The 24,395-nt window shown below is 46.2% G+C and overlaps 1 protein-coding gene and 1 long non-coding RNA gene across 11 annotated transcripts in view; both read left to right on the top strand.

Moving 5' to 3' along the window:
- Nucleotides 1–24,395, top strand: part of BACH2 (BTB domain and CNC homolog 2) — a 379,609-nt gene that overhangs the window by 351,285 nt on the left and 3,929 nt on the right. For 7 of the 10 annotated variants that reach the window (XM_021090081.2, XM_021090103.2, XM_021090087.2 and 4 more), the window contains 2 exons: nt 7,913–9,514; nt 21,690–21,896. In XM_021090081.2, coding sequence (XP_020945740.1) covers nt 7,913–9,514; nt 21,690–21,896 — 1,809 coding nt within the window. Of the gene's footprint in view, nt 1–7,912; nt 12,906–21,689; nt 21,897–24,395 lie in introns of those variants that run through there. The other 3 variants (XM_084960352.1, XM_084960355.1, XM_084960353.1) reach the window with 1 other exon arrangement.
- On the top strand, nt 14,036–20,613 carry LOC146406104 (uncharacterized). The gene is made up of 2 exons (XR_014806023.1): nt 14,036–14,402; nt 15,605–20,613. It is a non-coding gene; the product is annotated as an uncharacterized LOC146406104 (long non-coding RNA).

The following is a 24,395-nucleotide window of genomic DNA, read 5'->3' as shown; positions in this document are numbered from 1 at the left end:
GATGTGGATCCAAGAGAACTGGTTCCCTCTGCTGTCCCACAGTGCATGGGAAGTACCCAGTTCGTGGCTGTGAGTGAATGAACAAAGGGAGGAATAATCAAGAAAATAGTCTGCGACTGAATGATCAGATAGAGCATCTCAGGGACAGATTTAGGAATAGGAGAGGAACTTTGTGTTCTGGCTGCAAACCCAAATTCAAGCCTGCACAGGAGAGAAAAGATACTTAGTTTCAGGCTTTTAAGCCATATTCACTGACAGATTTTTTTAAAAACCCACCAGATGAAATGATATTCTTATACGTATTAATCATCTTGCTTTAGTCTTTGTATTGTTACTTTGGGAATGGAAACGGATTGGTTTCATTGGCTCTATCTTTAACTAAAATTAGTATTAGAGTAACCAGACACCTTGCTGAAATAGTGAGGTTTATAACACATACATCCTGAATGTGGTATGGCTGTATAGCATCCTGGTTTGGAGAGAAACGTGTGCTAATATGGATATTAATTTTAGAAAATTAAGATCAGAAGCGATGCCTCATGACTAAATCAGTCTTCAGCCTGCAGAATGTGATACAGTGCTGTGCGGAGGTGGAGGGGAGGAGTGAGTTGTCACCAGTGTTGTTGTCTTTATTTGACAAGTGCCTTGCTGTGCAAATACAACTCAGCTCAGTGTTTTCAAAAGCCCATCAGCACAGCTTTGTTACTTTCCCTTTGCCGCTCCTGCGGTGTAGGTGAGATCCAGCTTCCCTGGGACGTTATGTTGCTGAAGGTAAAAGATTCTGTGTTGGAAGGCTGAAATTTTGGGACTTTGAGTAGCATGCCACCCCTCTCCTAAGGTGCAGTCATCAGATCTCCTGACCCAACTGATCAGCCTTCGGCAGATGGGTGTGGTTACAGCCTTGAATATACACACACACTGGCAGAACCAGCTGAGAGAGTTGCATCGTGTGGCTTGAGTAGAGAATGTAGTTCAAGTCTCATAAACGTTCCTAAACCCTACTTTCAATTTGTGCCTGAAGCTCACTGATCCCTGTAATAAACCATATCCATGAAACCCATTAGAGGTTTTCTTTCACAAGCTCTGTCCAGTAGAACAAGTGCCCTGGTTCTACAGACAGCACCCAAGTGTGCCCTCTGCCAGCTGCATTTTCATCACTTCATCTTCCATTTTTCGACAGCAGAGAGAGGATACATCGGAACCCAAGGACATCAAGGGTTGAGGGTTATGGTTTCAGTGGGTCAGTTTTTCAACACCTGAGTGACATGTGGCTTCACACAACAGTGCACAAGTCTTCTAGTCTGACCTTATTTCTTGCAAGCCTCAAACCCAGAAGTCAGTGCCACTTGCCTTGTGTGTGCCAGCTGTCAGATGAGGTCACTGCCTCTTCAGGCACAGCCAGAGAGCGAGGTGGGATTACTTCCTGACCACCCTTGGGTCTTTGTCCCACAGGGAACTCTCCATGCTGTCTCATCTATAGCACAATGTGTATTGCACAGCATGGGACCGGGTGGTTACATAGTTAAGCATAGCGAAAAATGTACTCTTCAAAATGATCCAACTAAAATATTCCATTCAAAATGCTTGGAGTTCCTGTTGTGGTGCAGTGGTTAATGAATCCGACTAGGAACCATGAGGTCGAGGTTCGATCCCTGGCCTTGCTCAGTGGGTCAAGGATCCGGCATTGCCGTGAGCTGTGGTGAAGGTTGCAGACACGGCTCGGATCCTGCATTGCTGTGGCTCTGGCGTAGGCCAGTGGCTACAGCTCTGATTAGACCCCTAGCCTGGGAACCTCCATATGCCGCAGGAGTGGCCCTAGAAATGGCAAAAAGACAAAAAAAAAAATGCAAGACTGCCCCTAATATTGTATTTTGCATTTGGTTATCATTCCTTGAGGCCATTCCTAACCAGTGAATTTTAGCCTAGATAGGTCTGCTTCCTTCAGAGCCGTGAAACACAGCTCCATTAACACCAGTGAGATGGAACTGCCTTGCTGTTTCTCGTCTCTTCATTCCACTATAACTTGATAATCATTACCTTCTTAATAACATTTTTATGGGTCATTAGTTTTGTGTGTGATTCTCCACCTTCTACCCCCTCTTAGTTTTTCCCCGTTATCAGAGCCTTACTTGCTAAAAACAGAACGTGAATAACAATGCAAGCTTGTGGCCCCTGTTTCATAAACATGCAGCTTCATGTCGGTACCCGGATATTTGCTTTCTGAGTACAATGTGAGTTTAAATGACTCCGAAAAATGAAAAGACAGTACAGGCTACTCAAGACAGAGGCTAAACCAATATTTAGAAAGACTCCGCCTGGTTGAACACTTGCCTGCATGTGTGATGGGCACCCACTTTCTGTATTGTGTATTTGGAGCTATTGCAGCTGGCCTGAAGTGCACCAGAGTTGGGTTCCTGGGAGGGACAGCTCTGGCAATTCAGAATGCACTCATTGTATCACAGAAGCTCTTGACCCAGGTCAGACCCAATCGGGAGCAATTCAGTGCATCCTGGTGTCCTGCTTACAAGTGTTCAAGGGACCCCACAGGAATCGCCTCTCCTCCTGAACTGGTCAGGATTTCTCAGTTGGAAACTAATCATGTAAGCTTGTGAGAGCCCTTCCATTGCTGATGTACGTGATTACTTAAAATCAACTTGTCATTGTTCATATTTCTCCTTCAAAGCTCAACTGTTAGTTTCTTAGGCACAGGGCTGAGTCTTGTACACAACCATTGCTGAGAGTACCAAGGTTGGAATCCCAGCTCTCCACTTACTATCTCTGTGACCTTGGATGTGCCCCCTCACCTCCTTGCTTCTCAGTTTCCTTATCTACAAGACAGAGACAATCCTGCCTGCCTTGCAGTGCATCCTGAGAACCAGCTGGCACAGCGCTGGGCACTAAGAAGTGCTTGGTGAATGGCAACTGATCAACTAGACAAGGCCCTGCACACAGAAGCTGAGCAAAATTTAGCAGAATTGACTATGACAAAGCATGGCTTAAACTCTGGGAGGGAAGAGCTATTTATGGACTCTTGAACCTTCATGGCGAGCACACCATTTCCTCTGACCTGGGCTTGAATGACAGTTTACAACCCTCTTTTTATTCATGGCTCATTCATGACCACATGACAATCATTTCAAGCTCATCATGTCTCCTGAGGGCAAAAGAATTGGTGATCTGATCTGGGATGTGGAGACTGGGCTCATTGGCAACCTCAGGTCCACTCATACAATTAAGCATCAGCTTGGCACTGAGCAGAGAAGCTTTCTGCAGCACCTTGCAGCCATGAGGCAAGTGGTGACACCCAGGACTGATTTAGGGATCTCTGGAGGTGTCCCTTGGCTTTTTCAGGAATTTTCCTTTTTTTTTTTTTTTTTTTTTTTTTTTTTTTTTGTCTTTTTGCCATTTCTTGGGCCGCTCCTGCGGCATATGGAGGTTCCTGGGCTAGGGATCGAATCGGAGCTGTAGCTGCCAGCCTATGCCAGAGCCACAGCAACGCAGGATCCGAGCCGTGTCTGCGACCTACACCATAGCTCACGGCAACGCCAGAACCTTGACCCACTGAGCAAGGGCAGGGACCGAACCCGCAACCTCATGGTTCCTAGTCGGATTCGTTAACCACTGCGCCACGATGGGAACTCCAGGAATTTTCTTTAAAGGCAGATAGGGTAGGGGACAGTGGTGAGGCTTCCTGAGACCAACAGCATCAAAATGAAAAAGAAGTAGTAGAAAAAAAATTGTATTGGGGAAATAACTATTAAAAATAAATAAATAAATAAATAGAAATGAGGAAACGGTTTCACAGAAAAAAGGTTAAAAAAAAAAGTGGTAAGGAGAGTATGAGGAGGGCTGTATAAAAAAAGCAAAAAAAGAAAGCAAAACAAAAAAACGTAAGGAGGAGTTCCCATCGTGGCTCAGCAATAAGGAGCGCAACTGGTATCCATGAGGATGTGGGTTCAATCCCTGGCCCCACTCAGTGGGTTAAGGATCTGGCATTGTCGTGAACTGTGGTGTAGTTGCAGACGTGGCTAGATCTAGCATTGCTGTGGCTGTGGTAAAGGCCAGCCAGGAAGTTCCTAGCCAGGGAACTTCCGCAGGTGTGACCCTTTAAAAAATAAATAAAATGATGAAACCCAAAAAAAGCATAAAGAGCATTGAGATGGGTTTCCCCGATTTCTCCTATAAGGAGCCCATCTGCCAAAACTCAAGCTGTGTATTATCCACTCTGCAACTGGCAGTTTGCCTAGGAGCAGAGCAGAAGATGCTCCCTAGTGGGAGGGTCAACTCTGCCTTGATTCTGCCATTTTTTTCTTTGTGATGGAGCCATGTTACAATGAAGAAATGAGTGGTGTGACATTCTCATCAACCTTCTTTGGTTATCAGTACATACGTCCTTACCTTACACTTCCTTTTTTTTTTTTTTCATTTTTTTTTATTACTCAAATGAATTTATCACATCTGTAGTTGTATAATGATCATAACAATCTGATTTCATAGGATTTCCATCCCACAGCCCAAGCACATCCCCCCACCCCCCAAACTGTCTCCTCCGGAGACCATAAGTTTTTCAATGTCTGTGAGTCAGCATCTGTTATGGAAAGAAGTTCCATCTGTCCTTTTTTCACATTCCACATGTCAGTGAAAGCATTTGATGTTGGTGTCTCATTGTATGGCTGACTTCACTTAGCATGATAGTTTCTAGGTCCATCCATATTGCTAAAAATGCTGGTATTTCGTTATTTTTGATGGCTGAGTAATATTCCATTGTGTATATGTACCACATCTTCTGGATCCACTCCTCTGTCGATGGACATTTAGGTTGTTTCCGCGTTTTGGCTATTGTAAATAGTGCTGCAATGAACATTGGAGTGCATGTGTCTTTGCGATTCGTGGTTTTCTCTGGATAGATGCCCAGGAATGGGATTGCTGGATCACTCCCTTGAAATGGTTCCTGGGAGAGAAGTACTTAAAACAGACTTTTGCTGAATCTATGGTCACGTCAGCTTAGTACAACAAAAGCGTAGGTCAGATGAGCTTCCTTTTAATACTGGTACCAGGGGACACGACCAAGAAGCACTCCTGCCTGCCGTTGACGCGCTAAGTGGTGTCGTTTGCTGGTTTACACAGTGCCTTGCTCCAAAAGCAATTTGAGGCAGTGCTCACCAGACAGACTGTGTTGTCCCCTTCTGGACACTGTTTATATGTTAGGGGCACAGTTAGACCTCTGACATATTCAATAATAGACAGGTTTTATCAGGTGTTTAGATAACCTAGTTAGGTGCAGGGTTACGAAGAGAAATGAAACAATCCATGATGTCAAGAAGCTTTGCTGTCAGACAGAAAAATAGTAGACACAGACACAATTAAATACAATTAAAGGGAAATGGCAGTGATTGACTTTGTAGAACTGTAATTGGGGTCTTGAAGTCATAGGGTTTTGTTGTGTGGATTGTGGAAGTTCCCAGGCCAGGGGTAGAACCCACGTCACAGCAGCTACCCAAGCCACTGCAGTGACAATGCTGGATCCTTAACCTACTGCACCACAAGAGAACTCCTGTTGTGTGTGTGTGTTTGATTTATTTTATTTTATTTTTGTCTTTTTTGCCATTTCTTGGGCCACTCCTGCAGCATATGGAGGTTCCCAGGCTAGGGGTCCAATCGGAGCTGTAGCCACAGCAACGTGGGATCCAAACCGCGTCTGCAACCTATACCACAGCTCACGGAAACGCGGGATCCCTTACCCACTGAGCAAGGCCAGTGATCGAACCCACAACCTCATGGTTCCTAGTCAGATTCGTTAACCACTGAGCCATGACGGGAACTCCCTGTTTTTTTTTTTTTTAAACCAGACATCTCTGAACTCATCATCTGATGGATATTTTTTTTTTATTTAAAGTACAGAAATATTAACAATTAAAATTCAGTCCAGAAAGTTTTCGTTGTGGTGCAGCGAAAATGAATCTGACTAGGAACCATGCGGTTGTGGGTTCGATCCCTGACCTTGCTCAGTGGGTTAAGGATCCAGCGTTGCTGTGAGCTGTGGTGTAGGATAGCAGCTACAGCTCCAATTCAATCCCTAGCCTGGGAACCTCCATATGCCATGGGTGTGGCCCTAAAAAGCAAAAAAAAAGGAGTTCCCGTCATGGCTGAGTGGTTAATGAATCCGACTAGGAACCATGAGGTTGCGGGTTCGGTCCCTGACCTTGCTCAGTGGGTTAACGATCCGGCGTTGCCGTGAGCTGTGGTGTAGGTTGCAGATGCAGCTCGGATCCTGCGTTGCTGTGGCTCTGGCATAGGCCAGGGGCTACAGCTCCAATTCGACCCCTAGCCTGGGAACCTCCATATGCCACGGGAGCGGCCCAAAGAAATAGCAAAAAGACCAAAAAAAAAAAAAAAAAAATTCAGTCCAGCTATGGATCTAAGAAACTTCTCATACTATGCATTCCCTTAGAATGCAATGATATAAAGTGAGTGGTGCCCTGGAGAAGGCAGGGTATTTCCTTACTCCAGCTATCAGGGCTGAGAGGATGGCTCTTTAAGAGGTTTGCAGAGGGTCCCAGAGGAGTTGATGCTGAGTTGAATCTTGAACAACAGATATAAGTCCTCACAAGAGTTTGGGCTCTGTGTGCTGTGCTGAATGGGCAGTCAGCTACAAAGCCAGTTCATCTTGCTCTGCACTTATTCCCCTAGCAGATATTTTTTAAAATCACTGCTACTATAGCTTCCAGCAAGGGCCGCATAACCACTGCTTTCATTTGGCTTTGTACACAATTCTCGGACCTGCCTCCCTTCCCTTCCTTATGGGATCATCGGTGCTTCTAGAACCTAGAGGGTGCGTGAGTTTGTGTATAGGTTAAGGAAGCCTGCTCTCAACACCAGCAAATTTAATCTTTCCATCCGGGAGTGAAAAAAAAAAAAAAGCAGTTGGCCTTAGGCAGCATCTTTCTAATTGTCTGGTTTGCCCTGGATGTGTACGTGTACACGCATGCGCGTGTACACAAGCTGTGCATAAATAGCACGTTTCCCATCTGTGTGAAATGTAATGGATGAGCAGCACATGACAGTAGGCCCAGCCTCTGAAGATTTACCAGGGAAGAAGACAGCTGGGTGGCAAAGCTGCTGCTTATAATTAGGGACGGCATTGCCCAGGTCCTGTGTCATTCAGCAGCTTCAGCCATTTAAATAACAGCCGGTCTGTTTAGCTCTCTAACACCCCCCACCCCCACCCCTGCCTTTTATGGGCCAGGAGTTAATTTCTTGTTGAGAACACTGTTTTGGGATTGTTGTCATTTCTGGTATCATTGGAAGATGGGCTATGACATGATGACTGGAAAATCCCAACTAGAAACCAGGATTCAGTGAGCAAAAAACAGGAGCTGCTTTTAATGTCTCTTTTTAACTTGGTGAAGAGAAAAAAAAAAACTATTTTTGAAATCCCACGGACTTTCGGGGTTTAAAGAAGCCCTATCACCAGTTTTGCAGCTGACAAGAACACTGCCATGCTTTCTTTGGCTGGAGCGAGCTGTAAGAAGTATCGCAGCACTCCTGATGTACAATGGCTCTCAACAGGACGGATGGGGAGAGAAATTAATAGGCTTCCCATTGTTACCGCACATTTTTGCCAGGATATTTCATTAGTGTAAACACTGAACCCGTTGTCCTCTTGTTTAGCCACTTGACCCTGGTGATTTTCAATTCTGTGTGTCCTGATGAAGTACAGCAGTGGCACGCACGAGACAGGCCCTAATTATTGGAAGCAGAATCATTGCTGACCCAGTACGAGATTAACTGCTCCTTTGCAGTCTTTATCCTGGGACACTAGCACTGTCTGGTTATCTCGCTTCAGTTGAGGGATTCGGGACAATAGCAGTGCTGATGGTAACGGTGGGCAATTTCCCTGTTTGTTTTGCAGGTCACGGCCAGGGGCTTTGGGCCGCTGTTGCAGTTTGCCTACACCGCCAAGCTGTTACTCAGCAGAGAAAACATCCGTGAGGTCCTCCGCTGCGCCGAGCTCCTGCGCATGCACAACCTGGAGGACTCCTGCTTCAGCTTCCTGCAGACACAGCTCCTGAACAGCGAGGATGGGCTATTTGTGTGCCGGAAGGACGCCGCGTGCCAGCGCGCGCACGAGGACCGGGAGAACAGCGCCGGAGAGGAGGAGGAGGAAGAGGAGGAGACGATGGATTCTGAGACGGCCAAGATGGCTTGCCCCCGGGACCAGATGCTTCCAGACCCCATCAGCTTTGAGGCCACTGCCATCCCAGTAGCAGAGAAGGAAGAAGTTTTGCTGCCCGAGTCCGACGTGCCCACGGACACCAAGGAGAGCTCGGCAAAGGACTCGTTAACGCAGTACCCCAGATACAAGAAATACCAGCTTGCATGTACCAAGAATGTCTATAACGCATCATCACACAGTACCTCAGGTTTTGCAAGCACATTCGGTGAAGATAACTCCGGCAACAGCCTCAAGCCGGGGCTTGCCATGGGGCAGATTAAAAGCGAGCCGCCCAGCGAGGAGAACGAAGAGGAGAGCATCACGCTCTGCCTGTCCGGAGATGAGCCTGACATCAAAGACAGGGCGGGGGACGTGGAAATGGACCGGAAACAGCCCAGTCCCGCCCCTGCTCCCGCGCCCGCCCCCGCCCCCGCTGCGGGGGCCGCCTGCCTGGAAAGGTCCAGGGGCGCGTCCTCCCCTTCCTGCTTAAGGTCTCTGTTCATAGCAAAAAGTGTGGAGTTGTCTGGCCCGCCGGGTACCTCTCAGCAGCACTTTGCCAGGAGTTCAGCGTGCCCTTTTGACAAGGGGATCACTCAGGGTGACCTTAAAACTGACTACGCCCCTTTCACGGGCAATTACGGACAGCCCCACATGGGCCAGAAGGACGCGTCCAGCTTCGCAATGGGGTCGCCCCTCAAGGGGCCTGGGTTGGAGGCTCTCTGTAAACAGGAAGGAGAGCTGGACCGGAGAAGTGTGATCTTCTCTTCCAGCGCCTGTGACCAAGTGAGCACTGCGGTGCACTCGTATTCTGGGGTGAGCGCTTTGGACAAAGACCTCTCTGAGCCGGTGCCAAAGGGTCTGTGGGTAGGGGCCGGCCAGTCCCTCCCCACCTCTCAGACCTACTCTCACGGTGGGCTGATGGCTGACCACTTGCCAGGAAGGATGCGGCCCAACACTAGCTGCCCGGTGCCAATCAAAGTCTGCCCTCGCTCGCCCCCGCTGGAGACCAGGACCAGGACTTCGAGCTCATGCTCCTCGTATTCCTACGCGGAGGACGGCAGCGGGGGCTCGCCCTGCAGCCTCCCTCTCTGTGAGTTCTCCTCCTCACCCTGTTCCCAGGGAGCCAGATTCCTTGCCACAGAACATCAGGAACCAGGCCTGATGGGAGATGGAATGTACAACCAAGTCCGACCCCAGATTAAATGTGAGCAGTCTTACGGCACCAACTCCAGCGACGAATCCGGATCGTTCTCGGAAGCAGACAGTGAGTCGTGTCCTGTGCAGGACAGGGGCCAGGAGGTAGGGAACCCACATAAATTCAAGCATGTGCTTTACCCTCAGTCCTTTATCTGGACTCTCCCTGCCCCCACCGCTGCCAGATTGTTCTTGTTTGTCAAGATTAAAGGTTACAGTCAAGGGACTGCCTCCCCCATCCACAGAGGCAGGATGCTTCAAGGTCATTCCAAATTAACCACTTTTGTCCTAGAAAGTACTTGAAATTTGAGCAGAGGCAAAATGCTGAGTGCTAAAAGTAAGTGTAATGCCGGAAAGGTGTGCCAGCACCTCAGATCACCCCTCCTTCCTCCCTCTCTCCTTCTTCTCTGTCTGCATTGAGAGGCTGCAATACTCATTACCCTCATCCTTGCCCCTCACCTCCTCAGTGAAGGAAAATATAGAATCCCTTTCAAAACTGACTGATTGAAACTAGAAAGATCCGCACTAAACAGGTGCTTTCCCGGCACCTTTAGGTTTCCTTGTCAACAGGGACCCTGGAGCCATCCCTTGTCCATTGCGATGCAGGTGATGGACAGCTCACCATCCTCCCTAGTCCCAGTGTCACTGAAGAAGCACCCTCGTCCGTCACACATAACTGTATAATGTGTCATTTCCCAAGCTCCCACAAATGGTGAGTGGGGTTGAGTAGCGGTTTCTGTCTACCCTGAAAGCAAAGTGCTTTCTTAATAAAAATTCCCAAAGGCTCCTTCCTCATCTTTCCAGTGCTGGGAGAGGAAGCAGGAGCAATGCCAGCCTCACCATGAGCAAGACTCCCGAGGACAAGGAGAGAAAAGAATAGATGCTCCGTATGTTTCCCCTTCCCCTGTAACACAAGAGGCCCCTGGAAAGATCTAAAGGTGTCTGTGTCGTGATCTGGCTGATTGACAAAGAACCAACCCAAGACCGCCACCTGTGTCTCAGAGCGGCATCGGGAGCAGGACAGAGGGAGCCCAGTGAGAAGTCCGAGCCCAGTGAGAAGTCCCTCCCGAGAGCTGATTCTCTGAAAAACCCAGGAGCAAATGAAGCTTGGCCCCTGTTAGGCCCGCACCCTCCGCCCACGTCTGCACTCCCTGAATATTAGCCTCTAGTAAAGCAGGGACATTAACCCAACCAGACAGCAGAAATGCCACACGGGGTGAGGTGGCTTTTCACAGAGCCACGTGCGGTTGATTCAGCTTCTGCGAGGTTGGCGAGAACACATGAAGGTTTTAGGTCGGGCATGTTTTGCAGAGAGTTTGCAGCTAGATTCCAAATAGATTCCAAACAGATTCCAAAGCTCCCTGTGCCAACTGCAGAAATGCCCTCCTCATCACCTGCTCGTTTTCTAGCTCGCCTGCTCCCCACTCTTCTGTTCCTGCCTGGGAAAGATGGAAAAAAGAAACATCCTAAAAGGATTTAATTTAGCTAAAAGACATTAAAAAGGAACTTTGAATGGGAAACTCTTGCTCTTTGAACACACTCTATCCCCTCAGGTTTGGGATGGGGGGTTGGGCTTGGTGCCCCACCCAGAGTCACATCTGTGTCCCTCACCTGGGAGAGGATTGCCGTTTTGTGAGAACGGTGACTGGTTGTGCTATCTCTTTCCTCACTCGTTTCTTTCCCTCTGATCACAGCATTTAGGAGGTTTCTTTTTTCCCTGAAATTATTCATAATCATTGTTGATGCAGAGGCCTAGTCACTGGGTCCATTGGCCTGAAGAAGTACCTTGCCAAGGAGCCATTTCTCAAGAAAAGGGAAAATGTCTTTTTTGTTCCTGCTGTTAACTGAAGGAGGTGTGTGTTTATGACATTTGCATATGTCCAAAGACCTGTCAGTTTCAGATAAATCTCCTTTTGTCTCTTTAACATCCCCAAAGAGAACCTAAAGTCACTTCTCAGAGCTGCCTGCCACCAACAGGAGCACATGTGTCTTCCCTGTGTTCAGGCCCTATCCCTTGGCAACCTTCGCACTTTTCCGTTTTAAATGAATCTATGCAAAGGAGGAATCAGTCAACCTACAAAACAGTTGTGAACAGGACTAGTTTCTCCTCAAAAAATACCACTGTTTTTAAAAATATTCTTATCTTGGGAGTTCCCATTGTGGCTCAGCAATAGCAAACCTGACTAGTATCCATAAGGATGAGGGTTTGATCCCTGGCCTCACTCAGTGGGTTAAGGATCCCACATTGCAGTGAGCTGTGGTGTAGGTTGCAAACACGGTTCAGAACCCCAGTTGCTGTGGCTCTGGCGTAGGCCGGCAGCTATAGCTCCAATTAGACTCCTAGTCTGAGAACCTCCATATGCCACAGGTTCATCCCTAAAAAACAAAAAAAATTCTCATCTTCACTTAAAAAAAAATAGATCTGTTCTTTGCACTTCTAAACAGTTTCAAAAGAAGATACATCTTCCAAATTTCTCTGTCATTTCAGGAATCACCTTTAGCCTCTCTCAATAGTGCATTTGGGGTAGGATCGTTACAGTAAAGCTAAGGTTTTCCTCAATTTGACCTTTTAGTTTTCCTAAAGTAGAAGAGATTAGGTTTTCCAAGAACTATCTCTGGGCTTTAGGATGACTGCTCCTCTTTGAGTTAATAATTTGCTCTGGGGAGTCTCTTTGACCCCAGTGGATATGTGGTCTCCGGTTATAACACTGAAGGCAAACCCTTCACCGAGTGAATCATAACCGATCCAGAAGCCAACATCCTTCAGACTGATTCTGCCCCCATCTGTTCTTGTGTAGAGTTCAGGGGCCTTCTCTTCCAGGTGAACCCCAAAGAGACGCAGAACCAGAAGTCAAGAAAAGAGTTCCCATCTCCAGCCGGCAACCAGGCTGGCACTTCAGACTGACCAGACTGGGCTTCCTCCCAACCTTTCTGCCTCTGCCTCTGTAAAGAGCCAAAATGTTCGACCAAAAGCAAAGTGTTCACCTCGCATGTTATGTTCTGTCAGGTGTTCTAGTTACGCTCTTAACTCTCCCATCTGATCCGCGTTGACTTCTCATCCTAACTCTTCCCGCTTTGAAGAAAGTTAAAATAAGTGCAATTTTGTCCCTTATCAACAATCAGCTTTCTTAAGTTCCTTTTTTTAAAAATAATCAAACTCAGCATACCCCAGCCCCTGGCATACCAAATTTTGCAGGCTTTCTCCTGGCCTACAACAAAATATAAATACGTAGTCACATCTCTAGGGGGCTAGGTGTATTCTGGTAGCACTTACTTCTTACTGTGTAATTACTCAGCAACTTGCTTTTTGCACATAGCTATCTACTGTGTACATGCCTCCAGGTCCATCATGTAGGGTTGACACACTTTGCACATCTTTAATATCTGCAGTTCCTGTAAATCGCAATTTACTTAGCTATCATCTGTCAGCAGACATTCCAGTTTCCAATTTTTCCCTCTTATAAACATCGCTGCAATAAACATGCTTGGGAACATATTTAGTGGTGTGCTTTTATTTTGTGAATTAAGAATCCCATAGGTTAAATCCTACCTGCGGTCCCAAAAGATTGTAGCAAAGCACATCTCCTTCAGCAGCTTATGAGTGTCTTTTTCCCCCGTTTTCACCAGTACTAGTGGTTACCAGTCCTTTGGCTTTTTGCCAATCTGATGGGCAAAACACGATGACTCCCGAAGTTGCTGTCTTTCTTCTGTGTATTTGCCATTTGTATTTTCTTTCCTTGACTTGCCATGTGTCCCTTTTTTAAATCAGTTTATAGATGGGATCTTTAATTCTCAATACAGGAACATTAACCCTTTCTTATAAATGTTGCCTATACTTCCTCTTAGTCTATTTTTTGTTGTTGTTGTTGTTTTTTAAAGTTTTATTGAAGAATAATTGAGGTACTGGAAGTTCCCGTCGTGGCTCAGCAGGTTACAAACCCAACTAGTATCCATGAGGTTGCAGGTTCGACCCCTGGCCTCACTCAGCGGGTTAAGGATCCACTGTTGCTGTGAGCTGTAGTGTACGTCACAGATGTGGCTTGGATCTACTGTTGCTGTGGCTCTGGTGTAGGCCAGCAACTGCAGCTCCAATTTGACCCCTACCCCAGGAGCTCCCACATGCTGAAGGTGCAGCCCTAAAAAGACGGGGGGCAGGGGGAAGAGTAGTTGATGTACAATGTTGTGATAATTTCTGCTGATCCAGTTATACATGTACACACATCCATTCTTTTTCAGATTATTTTCCCACATAGACCATCACAGAATACTGGGTGGAGTTCCCTGTGTATTTTTGTTAATTTATAGTAAACTTTTCCATATACAAACATTTAAGTTTTATGTAATCAAGTTATCAGTCTTTTTCTCTATGACTTCTGGGTTTGCTGTGTTACTTAAAAAGTCAACTTGGAATTTTTTTTCTTATTTCCGATGATGAAAAAATGGACAGGTCATAATTCAATGAAAAAAGTAACATAAACAGTATGCAAGAGTTCCTGTCATGGGTCAGTGGAAATGAATCTGACTTGTATCCATGAGGACAAAGGTTCGATCCCTGGCCTTGCTTAGTGAGTTAAGGATCTGGCATTGCTGTGAGCTGTGCCGTGGCTCGGATCTGGTGTTGCTGTGGCTGTGGTGTAGGCCGGTAGCTACAGCTCTAATTCAACACCCTAGCCTGGGAGCTTCCACATGCCACAGGTGTGGCCCTAAAAAGATGAAAAAAAAATACAATAAAATTTAAAATAATTTTAAAAAGCAGTATGCATAACAAGATTCTAGTTTACTTTATGAAGAAACTGATTATAAATAATAAGAGCAGTATAGAGAATATGATAAAAATGGGAGGCAAAGTTGGAGAGGGAATACAGGCAAAGTTTTATTTCTATGTATTTCTGTAATGTTTGAATTATGTATATGTGTATCTCATACAGGTTCTTTTTTTTTAATTGAGATGTAATTCACATACCATAAAAGTCGCCCTAAAATGAACAATTCAGTGGGTTTGTTTCTTTTTCTTTTTTTTTTTCTTTTTTTTTTTTTTTTGGTCTTTTGTCTTTTGTCTTTTTTTAGGGCCACATCAGTGACATGTGGAGGTTCCCAGGCGAGGGGTCAAATCAGAGCTATAGCTGCTGTCCTATACCACAGCCACAGCGACTCGGATCCTTAACCCACTGAGCGAGGCCAGGGATCGAACCCACAACCTCGTGGTTCCTAGTGGATTCATCTCTGCTGTGCTACAATGGGAACTCCCTCAGTAGTTTTTAATAATTCACAAAGTTGTAGGACCATCACCAATGTCTAATTTCCAGAACATTCTCATCACCCCAGAAAGAAACAACATTTCCATTAGCAGTTACTTCTCATTGCCCTCTTTCCTTAACCCAGAAAATCACTAATCTGCCTTCCCTCTCTATAGATTTGCCTATTCTAGACATTTCATTTCAGTGGACTCAGACTATATGGCTTTTTGTGTCTGGCTTCTTTCACTTTCATTAACATTTCACCTTAATGTTTTCAAGGTTCCTCCTTGCTGTTGAAGTACCTACCAGGTGCATTGTCATGTATCGGTTCTTCCCTCTTTTTATTGCTGAATAATATTCCACTGCATAGATATACCAGTTTTGTTGATCCATTCATTAGCTGAGGGACATTTGAGTTATTTCCACTTTGGGGCTCTTATTGATTATGCTCTATAAGCATTCATGTACAAGTTTTTTGCAGACATGTGTTTTCATTTCTCTTCATTATAGACCAAGGAGTAGAATTGCTGAATCATATGATAACTCTGTGTTTAGCCTTTTGAGGAACAACTAGACTATTTTCCAAGGTAACTAAACCATTTTACATCCCCACCAGCAATGTATGAGGGAATCCAATTTCTCTACATCCTCGTGAACGTTTGTCATTGTCCATCTTATCACTATTCTGTTGGGTGTAAAGTGCTGTCTCACTGTGGTTTATAGGTTCGTTTTTAAAATTTGAAAATAACAGGCATTTGCCAAGTAGTAAGACAATTTAGAAAATTTTGTACCACAAGCATTTCTAATTAACTATAGGTTTTGGTAAAGAAGCCCTAGAAAGACCGTTTATTTGCATAGTTAAAAGTATCTGTTGCTTGGGAGTTCCTGTTGTGGCACAGCAGAAACGGATCCGACTAGGAACCATGAGGTTGCAGGTTTGATCCCTGGCCTTGCTCAGTGGGTTAAGGATCCTGCAATGCCATGAGCTGTGGTGTAGGTTGCAGACGTGGCTTGGGATCCTGTGTTGCTGTGGCTGTGGTGTAGGCTAGCAGCTGTAGCTCCGATTCAGCCCCTAGCCTTGGAACCTCCATATGCCGCAGGTGCGTCCCTAAAAAGCAAAAAAAAAAAAAGAATTGATTGGTTGGACTTGCTTTATTAACATGTTTCCTGTCAAGAGGGATTAAAGTGGATGAGGGTGATGTGTACATGGGTGTTTGTGTATGCGTGACGGCAGAGAGAAATAAGGCCCAGAGCAAATCCCAAGACATTATAGAAAAGCCATGTCTGACTCTTAACTCTTCTACCCAAATGCTGACTTTCAGACATATGTTGGATGTAAAATTTTTACCATCATTTTTATGGTTTGTTGAATCAGGCATCTTTTTAAAAGTAACTGTAATTGGTCTGCTTAATAGAAAGAAAACCATGCTGGTGGCATAGAAGTCAGCCATATTTCTAATTAAAACAATATTTTCATGTTTTCTGGAAAGATTCTTAGCATCTGTAACTCCAAAGCATGCTGTGTGATGGACAGAAGAAACTATGTGACAAAGAAAGACAGGGCTGATAAACAAAAATAGTGTTATTACTACTTATAATAATAATACTAATGATACTTCATCCTTATAAGGCAGTTCAAGCTTTTCAAAGCACTTTCCCCATCTATTGTCCAACTTTATCCTTCACAGCAACCATATAAGCTAAGTAGGACAGGTATTATCTCCCTCTGACTCCTAGATCCTCCAAGAACTTCAGGACAGAGAAAAAAAACTTCCTAACTGATTGCAGTGTCACAATTCAGCTCCATGTGTCATGTGTTTGTTTCAGAAACTGGACCATGAGAACAGAGGTTAGAAGACTAGCGGGGCAGGAAGCGGGTTTTGCTCTGGCAGGGGAGAGTTCATCATTGGCATCTGCCTGTCCCAGAGTTGGCTGTCCCCATTCCAAAAGCACCGGCCTCGTCAGCTCAGGTGGTGTCTTGCTTCATCCCCAGACAACCCACAGAGATCTCGGGGCTTGGGAGAGTGTCTGCGCTGTCGGATCCTGGGGTACTGCTAGGAGGATCCGGCTCTTGCTGCTTCTACTCAACATCAAGTAACAAAACCAGGAAGGGAGACAGGCAGGAAGATTGACCACTCAGCTCCCGCTCCCATTGGGATTTCTAGAGGATAAGAGATGCTTCTTTTTGCCTTTTTCTGCAACATTTGCATCTCCGTCCTACTTTTCCAGTAGCCCCTGTCCAGCACACCAGAGACACCAGGCAAGTGAGATGTGTGGTGAGAGGCCTGGTGAGGTGAGGCAGCCATTGATCATACTGGCTGATTACAAACAACCCTATAGAAAGTATGCACAGGAAGCAAAGATGATAGGATAGTCCACCAGAGGGAGAGAGTTGTTGTTTAGGAGTGGGAATTTTTTTTTTCTCCTCTTTTGTCTCATATTTGAATTGTCTGCTAGAAGTTTTGTATTTCCCACGTAATTTTTAAGTAATATTTTTTGTTCATCTGGGAGAGAGAGGATGTGGTTTGGGTGGCAGAACCAGGGAAGTTGTTGGCAGGAGAGAGGAAGAGAGCAGCTGAATTCTGTCTGGTGAGGAAGGAGCACCAGCACTCGGGGTCCAGCTGAAAGCATTCCTCGGTCAGGCCCCTAGGGAGGAATACTTAGGTTTCATTCACAGTCCAGATGTCAGAGCATCCTCCCACCTTTTGTCAGCCCCTGGGGCCAGAGGTCCCTGGGCACTGCAGGCACCGTTCATTTCACTGATGGCTCCAGAGCTGGAGCAGGGACCACTGATTTCACTGGAACCCCCAGGAGGTCTAACCCCCTCCTTCTCCTCCCCTAACCCCCTAACTACAGAGCCAGGCAGTGCAGGTACCAGGTGAAAACATCTTCTGCCCTGCTCCTCCCGTTGTGCTCCAGAGGAAGAAGAATGAGTCTCCTGCTGGGGCAGGATGACAGCCACAGTAGCAGATTTTTTTTTTTTAATTTTATGGCCCCCCTCGAGGCATAGTCCCAGGCCAGGGCTTGAATCTGAGCCACAGCTGTGGCACCACCAGATCCTTTAACCCACTGTACCAGGCTCGAGATTGAACCCACGCCTCCCCAGCAACCCGAACCGCTGCAGTCAGATCCTTAACCCACAGCACCATGGCAGGAATTCCAGCAGTAACAGGTTAAACTAGCGATGGCTGCCCCTGACCCTTGGTGAGTCTCCATGGTGAACCCAAGTGAGACGGCACCTGTGTGGCTGCCCCAGGTCTAAAGACGTTGGTGCCCCTGCTGTTCAGAGCTGGTGGTGGTGGTCAGCAGGGCTCTCCATCTTGCCACCTCACTGTTTATGAGGGTCCGGGTAAGGAAAACCAAACCACTGCTGAGACGTAAAACCCTGTGTTGGTGGGACAGTAAATAGGAGGTGAAGCCCTACTGGGCCTAGCTGGGGTGTAAGAATTTGCCAGAAGAAAGGCAAGGAGGCCTCAGCCTTCTCAATGTCCAAGGCCAAGTCCCATTAGCTGACTTGTAAACCCCTTTGGGGAATGTGGGGGTGCCTGCCAACCAGGGAAAGCAAAGTTGTCCCAGCTCCATAGAGGGCCTGTGGCTCTTGTTTATTCCAGGGGCAAACGCCCATCCACTTGGAACCTGCTACCCTGAAATCAGCACATAGCTGTGGTGAAGTTACCACTGCCTTTCCAAGAACATGTCAGGGGCTTCCCTTTGGTACGTGGGGTAAGTCCTCCCTTGCTAGAGGGGTAGAAGCACCTTCTAGAAAGAAACAAGGGTCCTTGGGCTTTGGGGTTTTTTTTCACAGGGAAAAATGTCTATAGCTAACAAGTTTCCTTTGACCTCTTTGCAAAGCAGCTTGAGTTGCAACAGCTCTGCTGACATGTTATATGGCCTTTTGCTTCAAGGACTTTGAAACCAGCATTGTTGATTTTTCCTCTTTCCTGTCAGCCTCTGTCCTGTTTCCGTCGTGTATTAGATTTGCTGTCTGGAGGATTTTAAATACAGTAGCTCCTGGTATGGAAGGCTTTTGGACTTTGCCCATGGCCTGAACTATGGGTATATATTCTTGCTGAACATAAGTAAATACAATTTAGAGCAGAAGCAGAATTGCTTTGTTGTCAGCTGTGGGGAAGATGCCACGAGGCCCAAAATGCCGTAACCCCTGCTGTGCAAACAAGGCTTCTGCCTGGTGTGGAAACATCCGTGTCCCCAACAGCAGACCTCTGTGCTGTTTAGGCACCATCCAGGATCTGAGTGTCTGTTTGTTATCCAAAGGGTATACAAGGGAAATCAAACATTCTTTCATATCATTATAAGCCCTGTGCAAACACAGCCCCTGGACAAAGCCCTTTCCCGGGCCTGTAACAAGGAACTGTTTGTCCTGACTGCCTGTCTTTAGCGGTCGGAGCAGGGCTGAGCCGAGTGTGGTGTCATGTGCACCATTGCGATCTTGCTCTCCTGGGCCAGGCAGGATTTGACAGGTGTCAAGGGACGGAGTTTACCCTATGGAATTCAATCAGAGCACCCACTGGGAGCCTTCAGCAAATGCCACGTCTAGCAGGCTCAGAGCTATGGAGTAACCTGACTAAGCCATTGCAGCAGCGGAAAGACAAAAGATCGGGTTCCTAGGATTGCCTTTGTGTATGGGGATTAACTAGCCACAAATGCCGGGATCCAGACTCACGTCTGCCTATGTCTGATGCAACCGAAGGAAAAGCCTGAGCTCAGAATAAAATATCTTCCTCTCACTCCCCTGAACAATCCAGACATAACACTGCAGCTCCTGAATATTAATGAGGGCCTGATTTCTTCACCCAAAACTATTCTGATCAGTTAAATCCAGATCTGCCTCTGTCTGTTTTTCTGGTTACTTAAATTCACTCAAGTCCACTTGTTCCACCTTCTAAAGCTGTAGTGTCCAGTACACGTGGCTGCTGAGCCCTAGAAATGAGGCTGGTCTGAATCGTGATGCACCCCCATGGGTAAAACACCCCTTGGAATTTGAAATTTTGGGATCCCTCACAAGGTGAACTCTTGCAATCATTTCTGTGTTAATTATATGTTGAAAATAGTTTGGTTCCGTTGGAGTCAATTGAATATGTTATTAAAATTCATTTCACCTGCTTCTTTTCACTTCTTTTGACGGTGCTACTAGAAGATGTAAAATCACACGCTCAGCTCACGTTGTTTGCATTGGACAGCGCTGGGCTGGCGCCTGAAGGAAGCTTGGGTTAATAGTGCCATCTGCTGGTCCATCTAAAGCAGACGCTAGTGTGACGAGTTCAGCCGGCTGAGTTGGGAAATACTGTTAAGAAACATGCAACCTTCCTCTTCCAGAAGCTTCTGAGCAGGATCAGAGCTGACGCCTGAAATCTCTGCCTCATCAGCAGGGGTCTTGGAGAGGGCAGTGGCAGAATGCTGGAAAGTGCTGGCCTGCGTTCTCTACCTCATGGGTGCCGAGGAGGCCCAAGAGAACAGCGGCTCTTTACCTAAGAAATATTTCAAACCACCACAGGGTTGTAAACAAACATTTAAAGGAATACAAGGAGGACACAGAACTGTCCATGAAGAGACTAGTGTCCACTCTCTGGATGATGCTGACCTACTTGTCAAGAGTTTGAAAGTAGGACTCTGACGGCAGTAGTGTCTGCATCAGTTACCCGTTGCTATATAACAGTTCAACCTCAAAACATTGTGGCTTCAGGGAGTTCCTGTCATGGTGCAGCAGAAACGAATCCGACTAGGAACCGCGAGGTTGTGGGTTCGATCCCTGGCCTCGCTCAGTGGCTTAAGGATCTGGCATTGCCCTGAGCTGTGGGTAGGTCGCAGACACGGCTTGGATCCTGAGTTGCTGTGGCTGTGGCATAGGCTGTCAGCGGCAGCTCTGATTCAACTCCTAGCTTGGGAACCTCCATATGCCACAGGTGTGGCCCTAAAAAGCAAAAACAAACAAACAGACAAAAACAACTTTGTGGCTTCAAACCACAATAATCATTTAATATCTCTTACCATTTCTGTGGGTCAGGAATTCAGGAGTGGCCCATCTAGCACTTCTGGCTAAGTCAGATGTTGGCTGGAACCCTCAGTTTTTCTCCACATGGCCCTTTCCATGGGGCTGCTTGAGTGTCCTTGAGGCTTGGCAGCTGGTATTCTCCAGAGAATGCAGTCTAAGATGCCTAAGAGGAAACTGTGCAGCTTTTATGATGTGGCCTCAGAGGTTACACGCCATTACCCCCACTGCACTGGATTGGTCAAGAGGCAGGAATGTGCATCCTACCTCTTGACAGAGAAGGTCAACATCACGTTATACAAGAAAATGTCAGAAGGGCTGGCCATTGTATTTTCCAAATATCCAAAGTGCTTCACTCATGGATAGTACTGTGCAGCTAAAAAGCATGCCCCATTTTGCAGATGAGGAAACTGAGGCTCAGAGAATGAAAGTGACCGGCCTAACATCTCACATCTGGCAAGAAGCACTAAAGCCCAGTTCTAACTTCTAGACCACCCTGGTGTAACCTCTCCAGACTATCTCCCTATGTCTCCCCTATGCTGGTATTAACTGCAAATCACACTGACTATTTCATCTTCCCTGCATCTTCAAGGTGTATGGTGCTCTCCTCAAATATCTTAGATGATTTCTCAGATGATGTCTCTCTGTATAAATCGTCATTTTATTGAATTGAGGCTCAATGGAAGTAGGTTTCAACTAACTATATAGAGCCCTTTTTACAAAAGTGCTGTAGCCGTGACAATGTATATATTTGCCAATATTTTCCAGGCTGTTTGCTTCAAAGATCTCAGGCATGATATCCACATTATAATGTGTGTATTCACATTCTGTTTGATTATCTGAGTATTATGGTTTATTTATATTTGAAACAGGAAAGAATAATCCCTGCTGGCTTCACTTTTTCATAGTACCTGGTCATCATTAAAAAAAAAAAAAAAAAAAAGGAGGTTTTACCATTTTTTGACATTCCACCTGCCGGAACGAAAACTAAACCCCAGCTGCCATAATCGTGTTCTGCTGTTCTTGGTTTCAGGTCAAACTTCCGTTTCCTGTAGATCAAATCACAGACCTTCCAAGGAACGATTTCCAGATGATGATTAAGATGCACAAGCTAACCTCAGAGCAGTTAGAGTTCATTCACGACGTCCGCAGGCGCAGCAAGAACCGCATCGCAGCCCAGCGCTGCCGCAAGAGGAAGCTGGACTGTATTCAGAACTTAGAATGTGAAATCCGCAAACTGGTGAGTCCAGTTCCCCTGCCCTCTACTATCAGCAACCTAGAGTCACCGGGGCTGCTGCAGAGTCCCAGTAGCGAAGGCCAGTGAGGGAGAGAGAAAAGCCACCGTTCAGGGAAATATGCATTGATTTTTAAACAAGTTTCTCAACAAAAATAATAGCTTTATATCTGTAATGTGTGTGTGTTTCTATCTGTGTGATTGCATGTCAATATTTTATCTTGCAGCTATTTGTATAGAGGAGATGTTATGGTTTTTTGTTTTTTGTTTTTTTTTTCCATTCAGCATGTGCTAAAAGCTAACATTTACTGACTGCCTGTGTGGACCAGATATTATTCCAAACTCTTTCTGTAGATGGTCCCCTATAATCCTCACATCAAACCTATGATTTAGGACTACTTTATCTCCATTTACAGAGGAGGAAACCTGAGTGCAGAGGGGTTAGGTAGTTCCCCACGATGTGACAGCTTGAATGCAAACCCAATTGCCTGATTCCAGATCTTGTGTTACTGCCCTGCTTTCTCCTGCCCTCCACAGGGGAGTGTAGGACTTCAGCCCACCGCCAGGGGTCGCTCAGCTATGTGATCTCCTGAAGGCCTTCTCAGTCCCAGGGCCCTGAATTCTGCAATTCTGCTTCAAAGTGGCTGTCACCCCTTCCCCGTGCTGGAGCATATTTTGTCTCAGGGAATAATCTCCCATCTCCCAAGCCTTTCCCTCACTCAGAGCTCTGCATTCCCTTCTCCTTGATAACCTTAAGCTTCAAGAGGTAAATCCAGGTGGCCTCTCACTCCTGACTATACCCTTGAAAGCAATCCATACAACCTCATTCAGCTCAGCCTTTCTGCCAGCCAAATACTTGCAACACATCCCAGGTCCCATGACCGTTGTCAGGCTGAAGAAGAGGGAGGTCACGTACTGTGGTCATGATCCAAGTTTGGGTCCTCAGACTATACGTGGCAGTCCTTTGCCTTATAGTAAGCCACTGTCCTGACAGAACACATGAACAAGACAGGACATTTGAGAAGCCTGAGTAAATGTTATCTGTTAGCAATATAGTCCTGGACCTCATGGTCTTTTTTTTTCTATTTTAATCTAATTAACACCCATTCTGCAAGGACAATTCATCCATGTTCAGCAGCTGCCATCACCTACAAAATAAAGGCCAAGCTCCTTAGCAAGAGGCGTGATGCTCTCCTTGAGTCAGTCTGCCCTCCAGGATCACCTTGCACTCCCTTTCTCGAACTTGACCCCTAATAAAATCAAACTGAGTGCACTTCCCCTCAGCCACCATCTCCTGCTGTTTCTACCTCTGCGCTCATGCCTCTGCTGTTTCTCCTCTACCTTGGACAGTCCTCAACTTCTTTCTTCTCTGACTACATCCTTTGTTCTTTAAGAGTCAGATTACTGTTTTGGAGTTTCCTGGTGGCCTAGTGGTTAAGAATTGCCACCACTGTGGTTCCTGGCCCAGGAACTTCCACATGCCACGGGTGCAGCCAAATAATAATGATAATTATGAGTCAGGTTACCGTCACCTCTCCAGGGCCCCTTTCCTGAGTTCCTGGTGAGGCTGAGCTCTGTCCTCTGAGCCCTGATCTGACCTCTGGCTTCATACTTATCACATTAATCTCACATTATCGGAGTTCCCATCCTGGTGCAGCGGAAACAAATCTGACTAGAAACCATGAGGTTGCAGGTTCGATCCCTGGCCTTGCTCAGTGGGTTAAGGGTCCAGTGTTGCCGTGAGCTATGGTGTAGGTCACAGATGCAGCTCGGATATGGTGTTGCTGTGGCTATGGCGTAGGCCGGCAACTGTAGCTCCGATTAGACCCCTGGTCTGGGAACCTCCATATGCCGTGGATTCGGCCCTAAAAAGCAAAAAGAAAAGAAAAGAAAACTTACTTTATCTATGCATGTGCCTGTCTCCTCAGCCCCGGCCCTGGACTGTAGATGCTTCATGACCAGGACAGTCTTGTTGATCTGTGAGTCCCCAGTGCAGGTCCATTGAAGCCTCTCAGGAAATGTCTGTTGCCCTAAAATTTATTGGAAACTGTGACTAGGTCATGGGATTACAAATTCCTTCTCTTTCAAATTTTTCTTCAGTGTGTTAACAACTGCAACAAAAATTTTTAATTTAAGCAACATGAAGAAGCAAGATATTGCTGTAGTTGAGTGTAGGTCTTCGAAAGCCTCCTGGGCTTAAGTAGGGACCCAGGCAAGCCTGAGTCTGATGGGTTTAAGGCATCAGGGCCCTAAGCACATGTCTATGGTAATTCCAGCCCTGTGCTCTTTTTCAGGTAGGAGAATAACTCTAATGGTCTGTATTTGAGAAATGCCTGATTTTTTATTATTAGCATTCTCCTCTGTGTAATTTGTAATACTGAACAAATAGGAAAGTCTAAGCCACACACCAGGCAGACAACTAAAGCACTTTGCTAATATTGTTTAGTTGAAAAACCAAGAAGGCATCTCCTAATTCTCCCCCTACATTTTTGGAAACCCCTCTAA

The sequence above is a fragment of the Sus scrofa genome, chromosome 1 (assembly GCF_054392235.1).
Source record: "Sus scrofa isolate SSC_HxYL_T2T_F1_AM1 chromosome 1, Sscrofa_HxYL_maternal_Yorkshire_Landrace_v2.0, whole genome shotgun sequence".
In the NCBI taxonomy this organism is placed as follows: domain Eukaryota; kingdom Metazoa; phylum Chordata; class Mammalia; order Artiodactyla; family Suidae; genus Sus; species Sus scrofa.
Note: the sequence above shows the minus strand (reverse complement) of the source record. Positions and strands in the feature narration are given on the sequence as shown.